General features: G+C 39.1%; 1 protein-coding gene across 3 annotated transcripts in view; it reads right to left on the minus strand.

Annotated features, from left to right (window-relative positions):
* Positions 1 to 17,533, minus strand: part of TNNI3K (TNNI3 interacting kinase) — a 308,994-nt gene that overhangs the window by 40,779 nt on the left and 250,682 nt on the right. For all 3 annotated transcript variants that reach the window (XM_044383733.2, XM_057310556.1, XM_057310557.1), the window contains 2 exons: positions 11,208 to 11,267; positions 8,191 to 8,360 (listed from right to left, as the gene is read on the minus strand). In XM_044383733.2, the coding sequence (XP_044239668.1) occupies positions 8,191 to 8,360; positions 11,208 to 11,267 (230 nt within the window). The remainder of the gene's footprint in view (positions 1 to 8,190; positions 8,361 to 11,207; positions 11,268 to 17,533) is intronic.

Consider the following 17,533-nt stretch of genomic DNA (forward strand, 5'->3'; position numbering starts at 1 on the left):
TCGACAGATGAATGGATAAAGAAGATGTGGTGTGTACACACACACACACACACACACACACACACACACACACAGAGGAATATTGCTCAGCCATCAAAAAGCATGAAATCTTGCCATTTGCAATGACATGGATGGAACTAGAGGGTATTATGCTAAGTGAAATAAGTCAGTCAGGGAAAGACAAATATCATATGATATTTACTCATATGCAGAATTTAAGAAACAAAACAGATGAACATAGGGGAAGGGAAGGAAAAATAAGATGAAAACAGAGGGAGACAAACCGTAAGAGACTCTTAACTATAGGAAACAAACTGAGGTTGCTGGAGGAGAGGTGGGTGAGGGGATGGGGGTAACTGGGTGATGGGCATTGAAGAGGGCACTTGATGTAATGAGTGCTGGGTGTTATATGCAACTGATGAATCACTAAATTACCTCTGAAACCAATAATACACTATATGTTAATTAAATTGAATTTAAATAAAAAATACGAGTTTTTAAAAGTAAAAAAAAAGAAAAACAGTGCATATTCAAAGAATCCAAAGAAAAACAAAAATGGGTAGGGTGAGAAAAAAAGACAAAACTAGAGAGAATAAAATAATATGGTAGCAATGAATTCAAATTATTTCAGCAATCAATGAATGTAACAATCAATATGACAAAAGGTATATAAGAACCTTACAGAGAAGATTATAAAATCTAACTAAAAGATATTAAAGAACATTTAAATGAATACAAAAATCCACTAAGTTCATGGCGGGGAGACCCAATATCATAAAGATGTCAGATCTTCCCATATCGATCTATGGGTTTAAAATATCTACAATCTGGGGTGTCTGCCTGGCTCATTCAGAAGAGTATGAGACTCTTGACCTCAGGGTCATGAGTTTGAGCCCCACACTGGGTATAGAGATTACTAAAAAAATAAAAAATAAACTTGAAAAAAATCTATAATCAAAATCTTATTTTTTTTCTGTGTATAGAAAATGCAAACTGATTATAAAATCTATATGGAAGAGTTAAAGCCAAGAAAAATCAAGAATAGCCAAGAAGAGACATACGCTACCAGATATTAAGACTTTAAAAATGCTACTGTAATTAAAATTGTGTATTATTGACATAGGGATAAACAAATATTCCAATGGAACAGAGTAGAAAAACTGAAAACAGATCTATCTAAATATAGATCCTTGATGAATAAAAGAATACTATTACACATCAGTTGGGAAGGGATGCCTTTGTATTTTATTTTTTATTTTATTTTTTTTAGGAAAGAAGAAAAAGAAAGTTTGCAATCATTATTTCCTGTTTGTTTATCCTGTTCTCTCTCTATACCTGGACCACATCTCCATCATCTGCCTCTTCATTGAGACCTCTCCTAACTACCTCAACAAAAAGCAATCTCTCTCTCTGTCTCTCTCTTTTGTAACACACTGGGAATGAATGTATCAGTCGCTTCTCTCCTCACACAGTTCAGGTACCTCCATTCTATCCTTTTGTTCATTAAAGAGAAATAGGTAGACATTTAATGCTCTAACAGTGATAGAGTGGTGTAGAAAAAAGTCTGAATTATCTGGTGGTTCATTATTTTGGATAAGAACATATCTGAACTTGATAGGAAGGTAGAGATCAAAAACTGTGAGTGCCAGAGTTTTACTCACTTAAAATGCAGAAATACAAAGTATGGCATTCATAGTCCAACTAATGATTCCTCTAATTTATCATAAATAAATATATTTAGTATTCACCACATACAGTTAAATTATAAATGAGATATTGTAGGCACCTGAATAAAAACAAAAGAGAAGACAATTTCTGTCCTTAAAGTATTTATGAGCTAAAAATAAATAATTATAAGACAAAATAATATAAGTACAGAAAGTGGCACAAAATGCTGTGGCCTTTGGTAAGGCGTAGGTGGGGGTCGGTAGCCTCAGAAAGGACTCCCTTATGACGTAGTGACTAAGCTGACTGAGCTACTACTGACGGCTTATTAATACTTTGACAAGATTGGGCAGGGTGTCAAGGTTAAAAAATATAGGATACGGGGATAGGTTGACAGTAGGTTAAACACGGGGTACGTGGGAGATATAGTAGAACTTCTAATTTGTCTATAGTATGCATTACCAGGGATGCTATTGCTATTTTGTGCAGGATAATTCTTTATTTCATGGGATTGTCCAAAACACTGTAGGAAGTTCAGTACTCATTTGAGAAGAGAAGAAATGACAGTATCTCTCTGCTTAGAACCACCGGGACATAAGATGCTCAGTGGGGGGTATCGCTGGAGAATGTACCGTTGATCATTTGGGATTCCAGGATGACATAATTTCACTTAATTTTAGAGGTAATGGAGAATTATTGGCGGTTTTAAAGTAAGGTAATGATATAATTGGAGTTTACAGAAGGAGAGTTATTTGCTGGCAGTAAGGGTTAAGTGGATTCAGATCATAAGGAAGCTAGAATGGGAGAGAAGTTCAAGACAAAGGAAGCAGAGTGGTCAAGGTGGGACATATGGACTGGGGGTTAACTCTGTGTGTGTGTGTGTGTGTGTGTGTGTGTGTGAGAGAGAGAGAGAGAGAGAGAGAGGCTGGAGCCATGGATTGCATGAAATCACAAGAAAACTCATGAAGATAAGAGAAGCAAGGGAGGAGGAGTTTAAAGTGGTCACAGGCTTGCTGTTCAGACTGCTGATTGTGGTGAGCTGGGGCAAGAGAAATAAATTGGGGATGAGACAGGGTGTGAAAGAAAAGAGCGCATTTAAGGAGCCTGAGGGAAGTGTCAGCACAGAGAAGTATGGAGGAGAGGTGGTAGACTAAAAAGGGCAGTATTGACCTTTGGTGATAAGGAGGAGCCGCTGTTGCTCCTACTTGATAAACATTTTGCTCCAGGACAGCAAATGGCCACAATCCCCTCACCACTCTCCTTTTTTTCATTCCTCCTAAGAACATCAGTTTCAGGGTGCTATCCTCTTACACAGTTGCTGCATTCCGGAAAAACTATGTGTAAATTAAAATGTTATAACTTACATTCAACTTTTATAAGTTGAATTGCATTCCAAGTGCACTAGGCAAGCTTTCTATTTAAAGGAACCCTTTGATGGACCCTTTCGTAATGTGAGAAATTAATTCCAAATCTATGTGTTTTACAGTTGCAGTCCCTGCATCTCTGGTTTTCGTCTCCTGGACAGCTAACTAGGTCACAGCATTCTATTCTCAGAGCCCAGCCCCACACAAACACTAATTGGTTTTCGCATCCGAAAGGTTGTGTATCACTTTGTCATTTCTCAATTTATATGATGTAATCCATGTACAAGATGGGAGAGATTTCATACCCAGTGGGAGGAGCAAGTGCCACATGCTTAGTTTTCCAAATATATCTGGAGACACAAAATATTTTAAAAGAGGCAGTTACTTCAGGAGAGCCTTCCTCAATCTCAGACTGCGACAATTTGTGGTTTCAGTGGGAGCTAGTAGGTCCCCGTTACTTGTGGAGAAAGTAATCTGACAATTTCCCACCTTGACATTTATTTTATGAAGGAAAACAATAATCATTAAAAACAAATATGCAAATAAAAAACAACCAAAACCGCCATCAAATCACGTGTTATAAAACTACAGGCTGTGAACTTCATAACCCCAAACTGAAAAATAAATGTACCATTTCTAAGACATTGCGGACGGCTGGGAGGCCCAGAATTGGGAGCATACGTTAGTCAGAACCACAGGCCAAATCTTGTACCTGTATTTTAAAAGGGTGATGCCAGGCTAAAAATTACACCTTGTGTGATTTTAACAAGTTAGAATGTCCCTCCGATCAGCAGTTACTAGCACACTGTAAGGATTTCTGGGAGAGACCCCACAGGTAATCAAGCTTCAAAATGGTGTCCTTTGGTCACAGCTGCTGGCTTATGTCTGCCCTCACTTTCCTCTTCGTGGATCCCACTGGTTGCATGCCCTTCCCCAAAGTGACTGGCAGGTTAGCACTGCGGCATTCCCTTCTAGCCGGCTTCTCCTACTTGGGGGTACACTGCAATCATTTCAGAAACTTCATTTTCATGTATTTACTTTTTTTCATCCGGGAAACTTTAAAAGCTTCTGATGTCTGGGTGCCACCCCCATGGGTTTGGGTGTAATTGGCCCTGGGCATTGGTACTCGTAAAAGTTCCCCAGGTGATTCTCATGTGCAGCCAAAGTTGAGAGCCACTGTCTTCCAGGCTGTTGAACCCCGGGCCCTGCTGAAGTTACTCCTTTCCCGTATCCTCAGGCTCTTTGACTTTAAGAACCTATTGATCTCTGGTCTCACTTGCTCTGTCTTTCATAATAAAAGCTGAAAAGGCAGGCGGAGGAGAAGTAGCTGAATTCCTTCCCTGACTGGCTTCCAGAAGAAGCTGGAAGAAGTCCAGCAAACACAAGTATTGGCAAAATATATCAAGCTTCTGAAAAGTGCCACCTCCTGCGCCAGAGACACTCAGAAAGCACAGAGGAGTCTTGGGTGAGAATTCCAGCTCTGCCTCCAGAAACTTAGGAAAGTTACTTCTTCCCCAGGCTCAGTTTCCTCATCTATCAAAATTGGAATACCTACTTCCTGAGGCTTACTTAGATGACTCCTCAAAGGGTCTGAAATAGTGCCCAGCATGCAGCAGGCAATCAGTAGTGACAGGTTTATACGTGGGAAGCATAGCAAAAATAGTTAAAGCTTTTTCACTGATTATGTTCTGAATTAATAATAATTATGATTTATTGAGCCCATTTATCCAATTCTTTATCTATGAAACAAATGTTTGTTACATATCGACTTTATGCCAGCCATGCTGCTAGATACTAGGGATATGGTTATGAATAAAATACACATGATTCCTACCTGAGTACATCTTACAGCTTAGCAGAATGCTTTACCTATTTCTGGAGTTGATTTCAAGCCGTCCAGAGACTGAACTTGCTAGAGGGACTGGTACAACTAACAAACGGACCTTTGATGGACCCTTTCAGCAAATACTCAGGATGTACTATATTGTTAAGAGAAATCTGAACCAAGTAGAGAGACAAAGACTTAGCAGAGTTCTGTAACAGTTGTGAAGGGCCAGAAAGCTATAAGAAATGTTATGAGACTATCAAAAGGAACACCTCAAAGGGCCTGATGGGTTTTTCCTACCCCACTTGGGCAGTTTTATGAGCGGTGGTATATTTCTCTGGGTTCTTGAAGGCCCTATTGGGAGTGCAGCTGTGCCTCCCATGCTGTGTAGCCGTCTATGTGTTGTAAGGTGTTATGACTTACTGACATTACTGGAGCTTGTATTTTTTGTCATCTATAATCAATCACTCCTCTGACAATACTGCCTCTCTCAACAACAATCCTAAAAGCTGGTATTATTATTTCTATTTTATGTATAAAACTTAAGTAACTTGTCCAAGGTCATTGGGCTGGTAAATGGCAAAGCTGAGATCGAACCTCAAGTCTTATGATTCCACAACTCACGCTCTTAACCTCTGCTTCAAAGTAGACAGGCTTCAGGTGACTGTGCTTTGGAAATATCAAAGTCTGACTGTTCAGAGGATTAATTTTAAAACCACAAGTAAAGAATAAGAAGAGCAGATGGAACTAGGAGACGATGCTGTGACTGAACCTAATCTAATCTTGGCCTATGGGTCTCTTATGAAATTATATAAGAGACTGGAATCTAATAAAGAATTGTGTCCAGTTTGCCTGGTTATCAATCAAACCTACTAGTACTTAATTTTATGACATTCTGTAGATTAAAGGCTTCATGATTCAGATTCCCATCTCTTCATAGCTGCAGCTGCAACTCTTTCGTTAGACTAAGAATATAATAACTATAGCTAAAAAAGCAACATTAGCCATTTGTGTATGGTGTAAGAGCCTCGCTAACTCCAAATAATCTTTCTCCACCTTCAGGATAAAAAGTTTACTGTGATGATGGAATGTGCGAGTGAGTGTGGAGGCATTTATGCGTGTGTATGAATATACATGCAGAGCAACTCATGTGCAAATCCTCTGGAGCTCATGCGAAAGAACAGAGATTTTAAGCCAGTTTTTCCAGATTTCCATGGGTTGCAGTGTATGCTTTCTATGGTATCCACCCAGCTCACAAGTGACTGGCTTTTCTGTTCCCCATCCAGAATAGGGGTTTATTTTATATATATATATTTTTATGTTTATATTAATGAAATATGACCCTACTGCCAGTCCAGCCATACTTGCTTAGACCAGGGGTGGCCATTTGATCCAAAAAGGGCCAATCTCATTCTCTCTCAGGGCAGACTGCATTTATTCCTAATTCATTATGCTTTCTCTATCTATGCCCTTTGCCAAGTGACTCTGCAGTTCCTTCCACTGGAGGTTGAGTATATATATTTTCTCTCCCTTGTGACTTGCCCACAGAATGCCATAGGGTGCAACTTGAACATGGGCTTTAAATGGGCCTGTGAAGGTGGGCCTGTCCTCTTGAGTTCCTAGCCTTTGTCCATGAGAAGAACATGTCTCAGGTAGCTGCTGGTCCAAAGATAGGGACAGATATGTGGGATAGACGTGGATAAAATCTCAGTGCTCAGTCATGTCACCTACAACCAGCTCACAGACACATGAGCAAGAAATAAATACTTATGATTATATATCCTTGAATTTTGGTATGGATTTTACAGAGAATTATTATGGCAATACATAACAGATATCTCCCCTAGAAACTTTGCAATTAAGCTGAGAGACAAAGAGACTGTCTATTGGGAACTGGGGCATGTAAATGGTAGAGCTCACGATGGAAGAATGTTGAACTTTTTTTTGTCTCTTTTTCTGACTTGCTCCTTCACTTAAGATTTTTTTGTTTTGCTTTGTTTTTCCCCCCCTTTTTTTTGCTCTTTTTTTTTGAGGTAAAGTTCACATAACATACAATTAATCATTTTAAAGTGAACAATTCAGTGGCCTTTAGTACATTCACAGTGCTTTACAACCACCTCTATCTAGTTCCAAAATAGTTTCTTCACCCCCAAATAAAATCCTGTACTCAGTAAGACGTTCATTCCTAATTTCTCTCCCTTCCCAGCCTCTGGCAACTACCAGTCTGCTTTGTTTTTATTTTTTAATTTTTAAAAATTTTTTAATGGATTTACATATTACCTACTATGGACTGAGTGGTGTCCCCATCCCACCAAATTCTTATGTTGAAGCACTAACCCCCTTATGTGACCACTGGAGACAGGGCCTTCAGGGAGGCAATTAAGGTTAGATGAGGTCAGAAGAGTGAAGCCCTGACCTGACAGGACTGGTGCCTTTATAAAAAGGTGAAAAGATTGCAGAACTCTCTTTGCCACGTGAGAAGACAGTGAGAAAGCGGCCATCTGTAAGCCAGGAAGGTGGGCATCTGTAAGTCCCACCAGAGCCTGACCGTGCTGGCACCCTGATCTCAGATTGTCAGCCTCCCCAGTGCGAAAATAAACTTCTGTTCTTTAAACCATCCAGTCTACGGTGTTTTGTTAGGGCAGCCTGACCTGACTCCCGTGCTTATTCTGGATATTCATATAAACAGGATCATATAATATGTGATCTTCCACATGAAGGCGTATTTTCCAGGTTCATCCCTGTGGCAGCACGTATCAGTGTGTCATTCCTTTTTATGATTGAAGAATATTTTATTATGTGCATACCACATTTCGTTTATCTGCTCATCTGCTAATGGATTTGGGTTGTTTCTGCCTTTTGGCTATTGTGAATAGGGCTGCTATAAACATTTGAGTACAAGTATTTGTTTGAGTACCTGTTTTCAATTCTTTTGGGTATATACCTAGGAATGGAATTGCTGGGTCGTAGGGTCATCCTCGGTATGCTGAACTTTTGGTGCTCAGATCCTCAAAGCTGTTTCTTGGTTCCTACGCAAGGAACCCTTCCTTGGATGCCATAAGATAACCCCAAAATACTTTCAATAAATCCTTTTGTTGTTGTAGCTAGACAGTTCTCACTTAAGCTAGAGGTAACTGCTGTTACTTGCAACTCAGGAATCTTAAACAAATAAATAATGAAATTTTTATTTTTTGGTCTCATAACATTAATAGATTATAAGAAAAATGGGCTAAAACTCTTACTTCAAAGTTTGCCATAGGGGTGGTAAATCCCCCACTGATACTAACCAAATTGGGTTAACTGGACCATGAGATTGTTGCTTAGATTGTCACTCACCTTTGGGACCAGGTAGCACAGGACCTTGCATTTAGAGCATATTCCAATTCAAAACGACTCCTTAAAGCTGCCACGTGGCTCCGTCCAGGCCCTCCCCGGCTCACCAAGCAGTCAGAAGAAGAGGAAGGTGAGAGAGACCCACTGCTGTTACTTGATGCAGGAGACATCAGCTGAGTGAAGAAGGGGTAGTTTCAATCCTTTCATAAATCCAACAGGCTTAAGGCATAGAATAGAATACGGATTTATTTTAGCTTTCTATTCTAGGATCTCTCGTATTTTAATTTCTATTCATCTCAGCTTGCTTCCGGCTTTTCCTATCGGCCTCTGATGGCAACACATGGCTAGTTTAATTTGCTTTTTTGACCCAGTTCTATACTGAGAGCTGGCCCATTCAACTTATACTCATCTTTCAGAAAACATGGTATGCTCAAATCAGATTCATAACATGGATATTTAGAAGGCGATTATTTAATGGTTAAAAGATTACATTTTTCACTATGGTGATGAGATTCATGGCAGAGTTCCTTTAAACTGTAGCTTAAAATTATCCCCTTTATATGAAATTATTTCCTTTATGTAAAATGAATTTACACATTTTCCCAAGAATATATCCCTTTTATAAAATGAAGGATGCTTTAATGTCTGGCAAGCATGAAGACTAAAGAGAGTTGTTGGAGGATAATTTTTAAAAATAGTTACAAATAGTTAAGTGTAGCTAGAAAATAGAAGAGTTTGAGGGAAGAAAATGAGAAAGAGAAGAAAAAAAAATAGGAGAGTAGTTTTCTTGAATTTCTGACGACCTTGCTGTTTACCTAACCCAACTGAGAACACTAGTGCTCTGACATTATAATTTCATAAGACATGTTGACAGTAGATTTTGGCTTAAAAATAAAATATATGTAAATTCTAGGCTCTTCAGAGTAGCCAAGACATTACTAAGTAAAGCTCTGAGAATCATGTGATGTCAGTGTTGAAATGAACCTTCAAACTCTTCAATGATTGAATCTCTTCTGTGCCTCCTTTTCAAGTTAGTTATGCAAGCTGATGGGGAGTCTCCAGTGATGGGGACCTCACTGCCTCCAGAGCTGTTCATTTATCTTAGGACAGCTCTGACAATTAGAAAGTTCTTTCTCCTAAAAAACCAAACCATGATTACACTTCATTTCCATCTGTTGGCCCATAGAGAACAAGGCCAATCCTTTTACCATATGATCATTTTTCAGATGTTTAAAAAACAGCTCTTGGGCTCATCTGAATTTTCTCTTCTCTGGGACAAGCATCTCTGGTTCCTTTAACTGGTTCTCACATACATGATTTTCAAGCCATTCATCATTCTGATCTCTCTCCCCTGAAATTTGTGTTCCAGTTATAATTATCCCTTTAAAAGGACACAACTGGGTACTATTTCGTTTGGCCATGTCAGAAGAGAGAGCAACGATACCCACCCTTTATTTTGTGGCAAGACAGCTACTTCGCATTCTAACTCCCAAAGAGCTTATCATCTGCTAACATGCGTGATGCTCCCAAGCCATACAGCCACCATGCGATATTCTTACTGCTGTTCTTTGACTCTGGTATGTGAGGTTACGTTCAGGCTTTCAGACATGCCCTACCGTTTTAACTTCCAAGATACGGCATTCCACAAAGCAAGCCCCTTAAAGCTGATTCTGGGCCATTATTTAGTGCTGCTCAGTCCGACAAGTTCCTTTGCATATAGCTATTCATCTTCTCTACTGGCAGAGATTGTGCTAAGAGGCTCGGTCAATGTAAGAAGCCATACTAGTTTAGGAGACCCTACCATTGTCTCTGTTTCTGGAATCTACTTGCTCATCTAATTGGCCATATCCCCCGGCTTGGAGCAGTTTTGCCCTGTGAAACACAAAGGTTCAAAGTGGGAGGACACTTGGAACTTAAGCCTTAAAAGTGTCTTTCAAGATTCAAGGCCTCTGGCAGATGCTCCTGTTGGTAGGGGCCGCTAAAGCCCCACCAATTATACTACTACTACTTTTCTCTGCTTTGTGGGTTTTAGGATTGAAGAGAAGGGGATAGACATTTAATGTCCAAAGACTGAAACCGCCTCCTACATAAAAGGCTTCCTTTTTAGAAGTTCCATTGAAGAGTTATGAGACAGCCATTCGCTGCACTTGAAGACCTGGAACCCTTTCCCAATACACTGGGTTCTAGTGACTCTAAATTGAGATTTTTTTTTTCTTTAGGGTAAAAAAAATGGATGGTTCCACTTTGGGATTTAGCTATGCAATCTCAGGTTGATGCTGTTTCCCCTGTATTGCTCCTTCCCATCAGCTGCACATGTTTTGTGAGCCTATATGTGTGATGTCCACCCTTGTCTCTTGCAGCACTCATTTGCACTGGGAATATATTATTATTTTTGAATTAGTGCTCATGTGTTAGCTTCCTTGCTTATTTTCAAATGCTATCTCCTGACCAGGTGTATAGAAAATTAAGGCAATTAGAGAGAAAATTAAAGCAAACAGCTCCTTGATATTAAGGGAAGAAAATTCCATTAGGCTGATTACCAACATATATCACTTTATGCAACATATGTGCGGTATAAAGCAATGCATCCCAATTAATTTATGCACTAATTTTAGTGATAATTTCCCTTTCTTATTGAGCATAGACAGTGGCTTAATATTTTAACTTATGTTTCACTGTACGTAGGAACTTTTGTATGGAAAAAAGTTGATTTAAATAATTACCTTCTAACATATTTGCTGTATTTTCAAATTTTTACATATTAATTTTTTCAAGCTGGGCTTGCCTGTGCCCATTTGCCTGACTGATATTTGTTGGAAGGCCCAAATTTGTGCTGAATTTGCCTTTGTCCCTATAAATTCAGTCAGTCCACCCTAGAAACTTAATGAACAGTGTAAATATATGAATGAAGTTATGGATCTTCATACCTACTTTCTACAAGCACCACCTTACCCATGCCCCAACACCCTTGGATATTCAAGATTTTTTTATGGACATATTTCAGAAGCTAAAGTTCTTACCTCTATGTTGCAGAGACACTCTTCTAACTTGGTAACAACTTCAGAAAATTCAGGTCTTCCCTGTAAATAAAGAAAAGACTTTTTTCCCCCAACGAATAAAAAGGAGGCAACTCTCTTTGGATTTTAAAATTGGGTATTTGCATTTGTAAAGAATGAGATTAACAATAAAGTATATTTTTATTTAAAATACACTTGTATTGAAGTGTTAATTGAATGTTCATTTGCTGTTCAGGGAGGGATGTTGAGTTTCCTTCTGATAAGAGTTTTAAGTCAGAATTTGCAACTACATTCAGATAATGAAATAGTGGAAAAGCTTTAATTAGCTTTGCATGCTTTTAAATGGCAGGTTTTCCTCTTCAAAATGAAAGAATAAAAGTGAATACTAAAAACTGTTAACTATCTCAGTGCCTTATAATATACTACACACTGTGTCTGTGGAAGAAGAACTGCTAAAGCAAACTTTATAATTAGCTTCATTTTGAAAATGCCATCTCAGATTCAAAGCTAAGATCAATGGAAACTTCAGGACTATGCCCTATTTTAGGGGTTAAGATAAGCTTTTTATATTCAAAAGCTGCCATTAAAGACATTGTTCATTATGAACTTCTGTGTCAGATGAGTTTGGTTAAACAAACATTTATTGTATTCTGATTATATTTCAAACTTTGTTCTGGTTGCTCAGGATATAAAGACGATTATGGATCTATGGAAAAAATGCTGGGAATTTAGCAAATGTTGTTCCCCTTGGAAGAAATTATATGCCTCCTTTTGTCGGATCCCAGGGACTGTATAACCTATCATTCCTCCTTTATGAAACTTCTACTGCCAGGAGGTGGCTAGCCCACTTTAACATTCAGGCGCAGTAACTAATTTAGATTCTTAGTACAACAATTTCTCCCTTAATATCTAGCCCTCCCCTGAGGACACTGTTTCCCCCAAGCCCTCTCAAGTGAAAGCTGTTTTTTTCTTGCCTATTCCTGGTACCTCTAGGTCGGTGGGGGTATAGATGGGGTGAGTGGAGCTCTGGGTCTTCCTTTCTGTCATTGCAACTTCTAAATGGCTTCTCTTCTAAAAACCACCAGTTTACGAAGCTATTGCACCAGTCACTGTCCCTCATTCTTTGAAGGCTTTAGTGTTTGGCTCCCATCACGCTAACACTACTAAGTGCTTTTATTATCCGTGCAACTCAATGGCCTGACTTCTGGGTTCCTTTGCCTCCTCTTCTGCCTTGACCTTACACTCGATCTTCCTGGTAGTCACTTAGCTCCTGGGGCCTAACAAGGTCTGCAACCCTTCCATGTTTCCATCCTGTCAATTTCCATCAGATCACTATCTAGGCTCAATCTTCTTCCTGTCTAGCTTACTTCTTCTGGAACCCTGATCCAACAATCTTGAACCACATGAACCATCTTGTCACCTTAAAGAAACCAACTTTCTACTGTGAACCTTTGCAAATATACCCTAAAGTATTAGAGAACAATTTAATAAACCTCCATGTATCTATCCCTCTGCCTTAAAAACCGTGTTTATGCTAATATTGTTCTATGTATAAACATATGCCTGCATCTATCTACTCACCTACATATTATCTAATATATCTTTCTTATTTTTTTGTCCATCTTACCATCTTTTCTTTCTTTCTTTTTTTTGTTTCAAGTTTTTATTTAAATTCGACTTAGTTAACATATAGTGTAATACTGGTTTCAGGAGTAGAATTTAGTGATTCATCACTTACATATAACACCCAGTGCTCATCACAAGTGCCCTCCTTAATGCCCATCACCCATTTAGCCCATCCTACCCACCTCCCTCCATCACCCCTCAGTTTATCCTCTATAGTTGAGAGTCTCTTATGGTTTGCCTGTTCATCTTATATCTTTTCACTGGCATTTGCTCACCTTGTTTCCTCCCTTCTTTAACTTAGATTTCATTGGCAATCATAATCACTCTCTTCCATATAGCCTCAGCCCCCTTGCCTTATCATGCACTTTCGGGAAAAAAAAATCCCTATCTTGATTAAATCCATCCTGACTGGTCTTACTTCAAAATCATGTCCCTCTAACCTGAGGTGGACCCTCAGTACTGCTTAGAGAGCCTATTACACATTTTTGGCTCACTCACTCTCTCACACTCCAGATACCTATTTTGTACCTTCTCCTCTTTCCTCAAATGTCTAATTCCCACTACTACATTGACCACCCACCAATGTCTAAACCCACATAATTTGCCTGCACTTGCATTTCTATGGATGAATTTTGCCTTTCTAACTGAGGTCACTTCCTTCACTGTGTACTAATCTACTCAAGGGCATTGCTCTAACAATAATTCCTTCCTAGTTTTTGCATCACCAATGTTCCCCTTCTATTGTTTAATCCCATACAACCATACTATAAATTCTTCCATCTTAAAAAGAAATAAGCAACAAAATAAAGCTCTTGGCTCCACTTCTTCCTCAAGGTAGTGCTCCATTTTCTCTAGTCACCAAAATTGTTCTAAAGAGCCGATTAAATTTGCATCTCTTACTTTCCTCTTTCCATGTATCCTCCACCCCAATCAGACTTTCTTCTCTAACACTCTGCTACAACTGATCTTGTCAAGGATACAAAAGCCTACCTCCTCATCGTTAAATTCAAAGGTTACATTTCAAAGCTCATCTTACTTGGCACCGCATTAAATACAAATAATCGTTCCTTTGTGCTTGCAACATTCTTTAATTGGATTCGAGGTCACTACTTCTCACTATTTTTCTCCTCTCTCACCTTTTCTTTCTTAGTCTCCCCTTTTAGTTTCACGTTTCCTTTTCATCTTTAAATTCTGGATTGTACCAGGACTCAAGTTTTGGGTCTCTTCTCATTTCTCTTTAGAGTTAATTTGTTGAGGGTTTAATTCTGTCTCATGGCTTTAAAAAACAACTCCCAAATATCTATATCTAGCCCAGTACACTTCCTTAAACTCTAAACTCACATACGCAATTTCTTATATTTATAGTCTTCCCTGCTTCAGTAAATGGCAACTCCATCCTTTCACTTGCAGAGGCCAAAAACGAAAGAATAATCTGTGACTTCTCTCTTTGTCATACTCTCTCTTGCTTTTAATCCACCAGCAAATCATATTCATTCTGCCTTCAGAAGGTATCCAGAATCCGAATGAACAGGTAGTATTTATAGTGTATCAACCTTCCTCCAGACAACTGTAAGCTCTGGACAAAATGTAAAAGACAGCTACCTAAAGGCAGTAGAAAGGGGACAGTAGCTTCTGGAGGGGAGTCACTTGGAAGAAAGGAAGGGCATGGAGTCAGTTTTCCATCTTTTTATTTTATTTTTACAAAATTTACCCTAAGGGCAGACCCCATCTGCATCGTAGGGAACAATTAAAATTCTTACGAAAGCCTCAGGGTTTGCTTGCTTAAAGAACCAGAGGACAAAATTCAGGGCAACACAGTATATTAGCTATGGTTTTGTAACAAATTATCACAAATTTAGCGGTTTAAAACAACACCCATTTATTATCTCACATTTTCTATGGGTCAGGAGTTGAGTGCAGATTAACTGGGCTCACCAGATTAAAATCAAAGTGTCAGCTAGCACTGTGATTCTCATCCGAGGCTCAAGGCCTCTTCCAAGCTCCCCGGTTATTGGAATAATTCATTTCCTTGTGGTTGCCTGACTCAGGTCCCTGTTTTCTTGCCAATAGTTGTTTAGGGATGACTCTCAGCTTCTGGAGAATGCTTACAGAGTCTTGCCACATGGTTCCTATGAGTGGTTCTAAGCATGGCCATTGGCTTTCTTCCTGGGCAGCAAGGACATGTTTCTCTTCTTATTCTGTGTGGTCACCGGAGAAATATTCTCTGCTATTAAAGAGCCCATCTGATTAGATCAGGCCTATGCAGGAAAATTTTCCTTTTGCCATATGAAGAACCATAATTATAGGAGTAATATTTAATCATGTTTGTAGGTTCTTTCCATATTCAGGAGTAGAGGATTATCCTTGGCATGTATACCGGGGGACAGGGATCTTGGGGTCATCCTAGAATCCGGCTTGTCATGCATAGGCACTAGAAAATGAGGAGAGATCCTGGAAGAAAAGAGTCTAAGAAAGGGAGCCCCAGAATCTGCATACAGACTCTGTTTAAATCTTTGGCTGGCCTCTGGACCACATATGCATGGAACAGACTCTAAACAGCTCAGGTAGGTTTAAAGAGATTAGATCTTTTGCCTGATGTAGGGCATTTTTCTTACTATGTTCTCAGACTGGAATTATCTAACTCTTATTCTCTGACTGTAGAAATCCTCTGCCCTCCTAAAGGCCCAATTCACAAGATACATCCTTCTTAAAGGGTTCGAGTGATTCCACAAAATAATTTTGCACCATTCTTTAGATTTATTTCATTCTTCCTTGTGTTATCACTAGGAATTTACATGTTTATGCCACTTTAGAAAGTGCTTTGAGAGTAAGCAATGGTTTGTTTACTTCTGTATATCTAGCATGTTCCATTGCACAGGATAGCTTGTTTGAGCTCAAATTTGTTATATTAAGTTGCATCAGATAATAAAAAAAAATCCATAATCTACTTCTCCTTCTCATCTAAACCACCATTATCTCTTTCTTGTATTATTATAATCGCCTTGTAACTATTTTTGCTGCTTCTGTTCTTTGCCTATCAAAAGTATTCCCAACATGGTAGCCAACCTATAGCTAAAAAGCTCAATGCTTTTCTTCTAAGTTCAGGAATAAGACAAGAATGCCCCCTCTTGCCACTTTTATTCAACATAGTATTGGAAGTCCTAACGAGTAATTAGGCAAGAAAAAGAAATAAAAAGCATCCAAATTAGAAAGGAAGAAGTAGGGGCGCCTGGGTGACTCAGTCGTTAAGCGCCTGCCTTCAGCTCAGGGCGTGATCCCGGGGTCCTGGGATTGAGCCCTCTATCGGGTTCCTCCACTGAGAGCCTGCTTCTTCCTCTCCCACTCCCCCTGCTTGTGTTCCCTCTCTTGCTGGATGTCTCTCTCTCTGTCAAATAAATAAATAAAATCTTAAAAAAAAAAAAAGAAGGGAAGAAGTAAAGCTCTTTGCAGATGGCATGATATTATATATAGAAAACCCCTGAGACTCCACCAAAAAACTGTTAGAACTAATAAATCCAGTGAAGTTGCAGGATACAAAACCAAATATATAAAAATCAGTTATATTTCTATACACTAATAATGGACTATCCAGACAGAGAAATTAAGAAAACAGTAGTATTTATAATTACATCAAAAAGAATAAAATACCTAGGAATAAATTTGACTAAGGAGGTGAAAGATCGCTACATGGAAAACCATAAGATGTTGATTAAAGAAACTGAAGAAAAAACACAGATAAATGGAAAGATTTTCCATGCTCATGGATTGGAAGAATTTGTATTGTTAAAATGTCCACACTACCTAAAGCAATCTACAGATTCAATGCAATCCCTACCAAAATTCCAAGGGCATATTTCCACAAAAATAGAACAAAGAATCCTAACATTTGTATGAAACTGCCAAAGTCTTCAAATAGCCAAAGCAATCTTAGAAAAGGATAAAGCTGGAGGCATCATGCTGCCTGATTTCAAACTATATTACAAAACTATAGTAACCAACACAGTAGCCAAAATACCCATTTTGTTTATTTATTTAAAATATTTTATTTGTTTTCTTGACATAGAGAGAGAGTGAGAAACCACACAAGCAGGGGGAGCAGCAAAGGGAGAGGGAGACACAGACTCCCCACTGAGCAGGGACACTGATGATGCAGGGCTCCACCCCAGAACCCTGGTATCATGACCTGAGCCGAAGGCAGACGCTTAACCGACTGGGCCAACCAGATGCTCCTAAAATAATCATTTTAAAATGTGTTACAGATTAAGTAACGCCACTCATAAAAGCCCCCAGTTAGGCTCATCTGATTTGGATACAAAGCAAAACAAAGCCTTCCATTCATCCGTAAGGCGCGCATAGCCTGCCCTCAGTGTTGCCTGACGCTCCCTTCGGGCTGTGTCCCTGGCACGCAGACCTCCGCAGGCCAAGCACACCACACGCTCAGGGACTTCTGCATTTGCCATTCTCTCCACCTGGACTGACCAGTGCCTTCACCTTCTCCAGGTCTTTGTTCAAATGTTACTTTATCAGAGAGGTTTTCCTTGTTCACCATTTTTAGAACCCCCAAGCTAGTGCTATTTGCTCCTTTTCTTGCTTTATTTATTCCATAGCACTTATTAGCAGATGACTTAATACATATTTCCATATTTATTTATTCGTTGCCCATGAGGGCAGGGATTTATCGTTGTCACTACGGTATCCCCAGT

The sequence above is a fragment of the Ursus arctos genome, unplaced genomic scaffold, assembly GCF_023065955.2.
Source record: "Ursus arctos isolate Adak ecotype North America unplaced genomic scaffold, UrsArc2.0 scaffold_12, whole genome shotgun sequence".
In the NCBI taxonomy this organism is placed as follows: Eukaryota; Metazoa; Chordata; class Mammalia; order Carnivora; family Ursidae; genus Ursus; species Ursus arctos.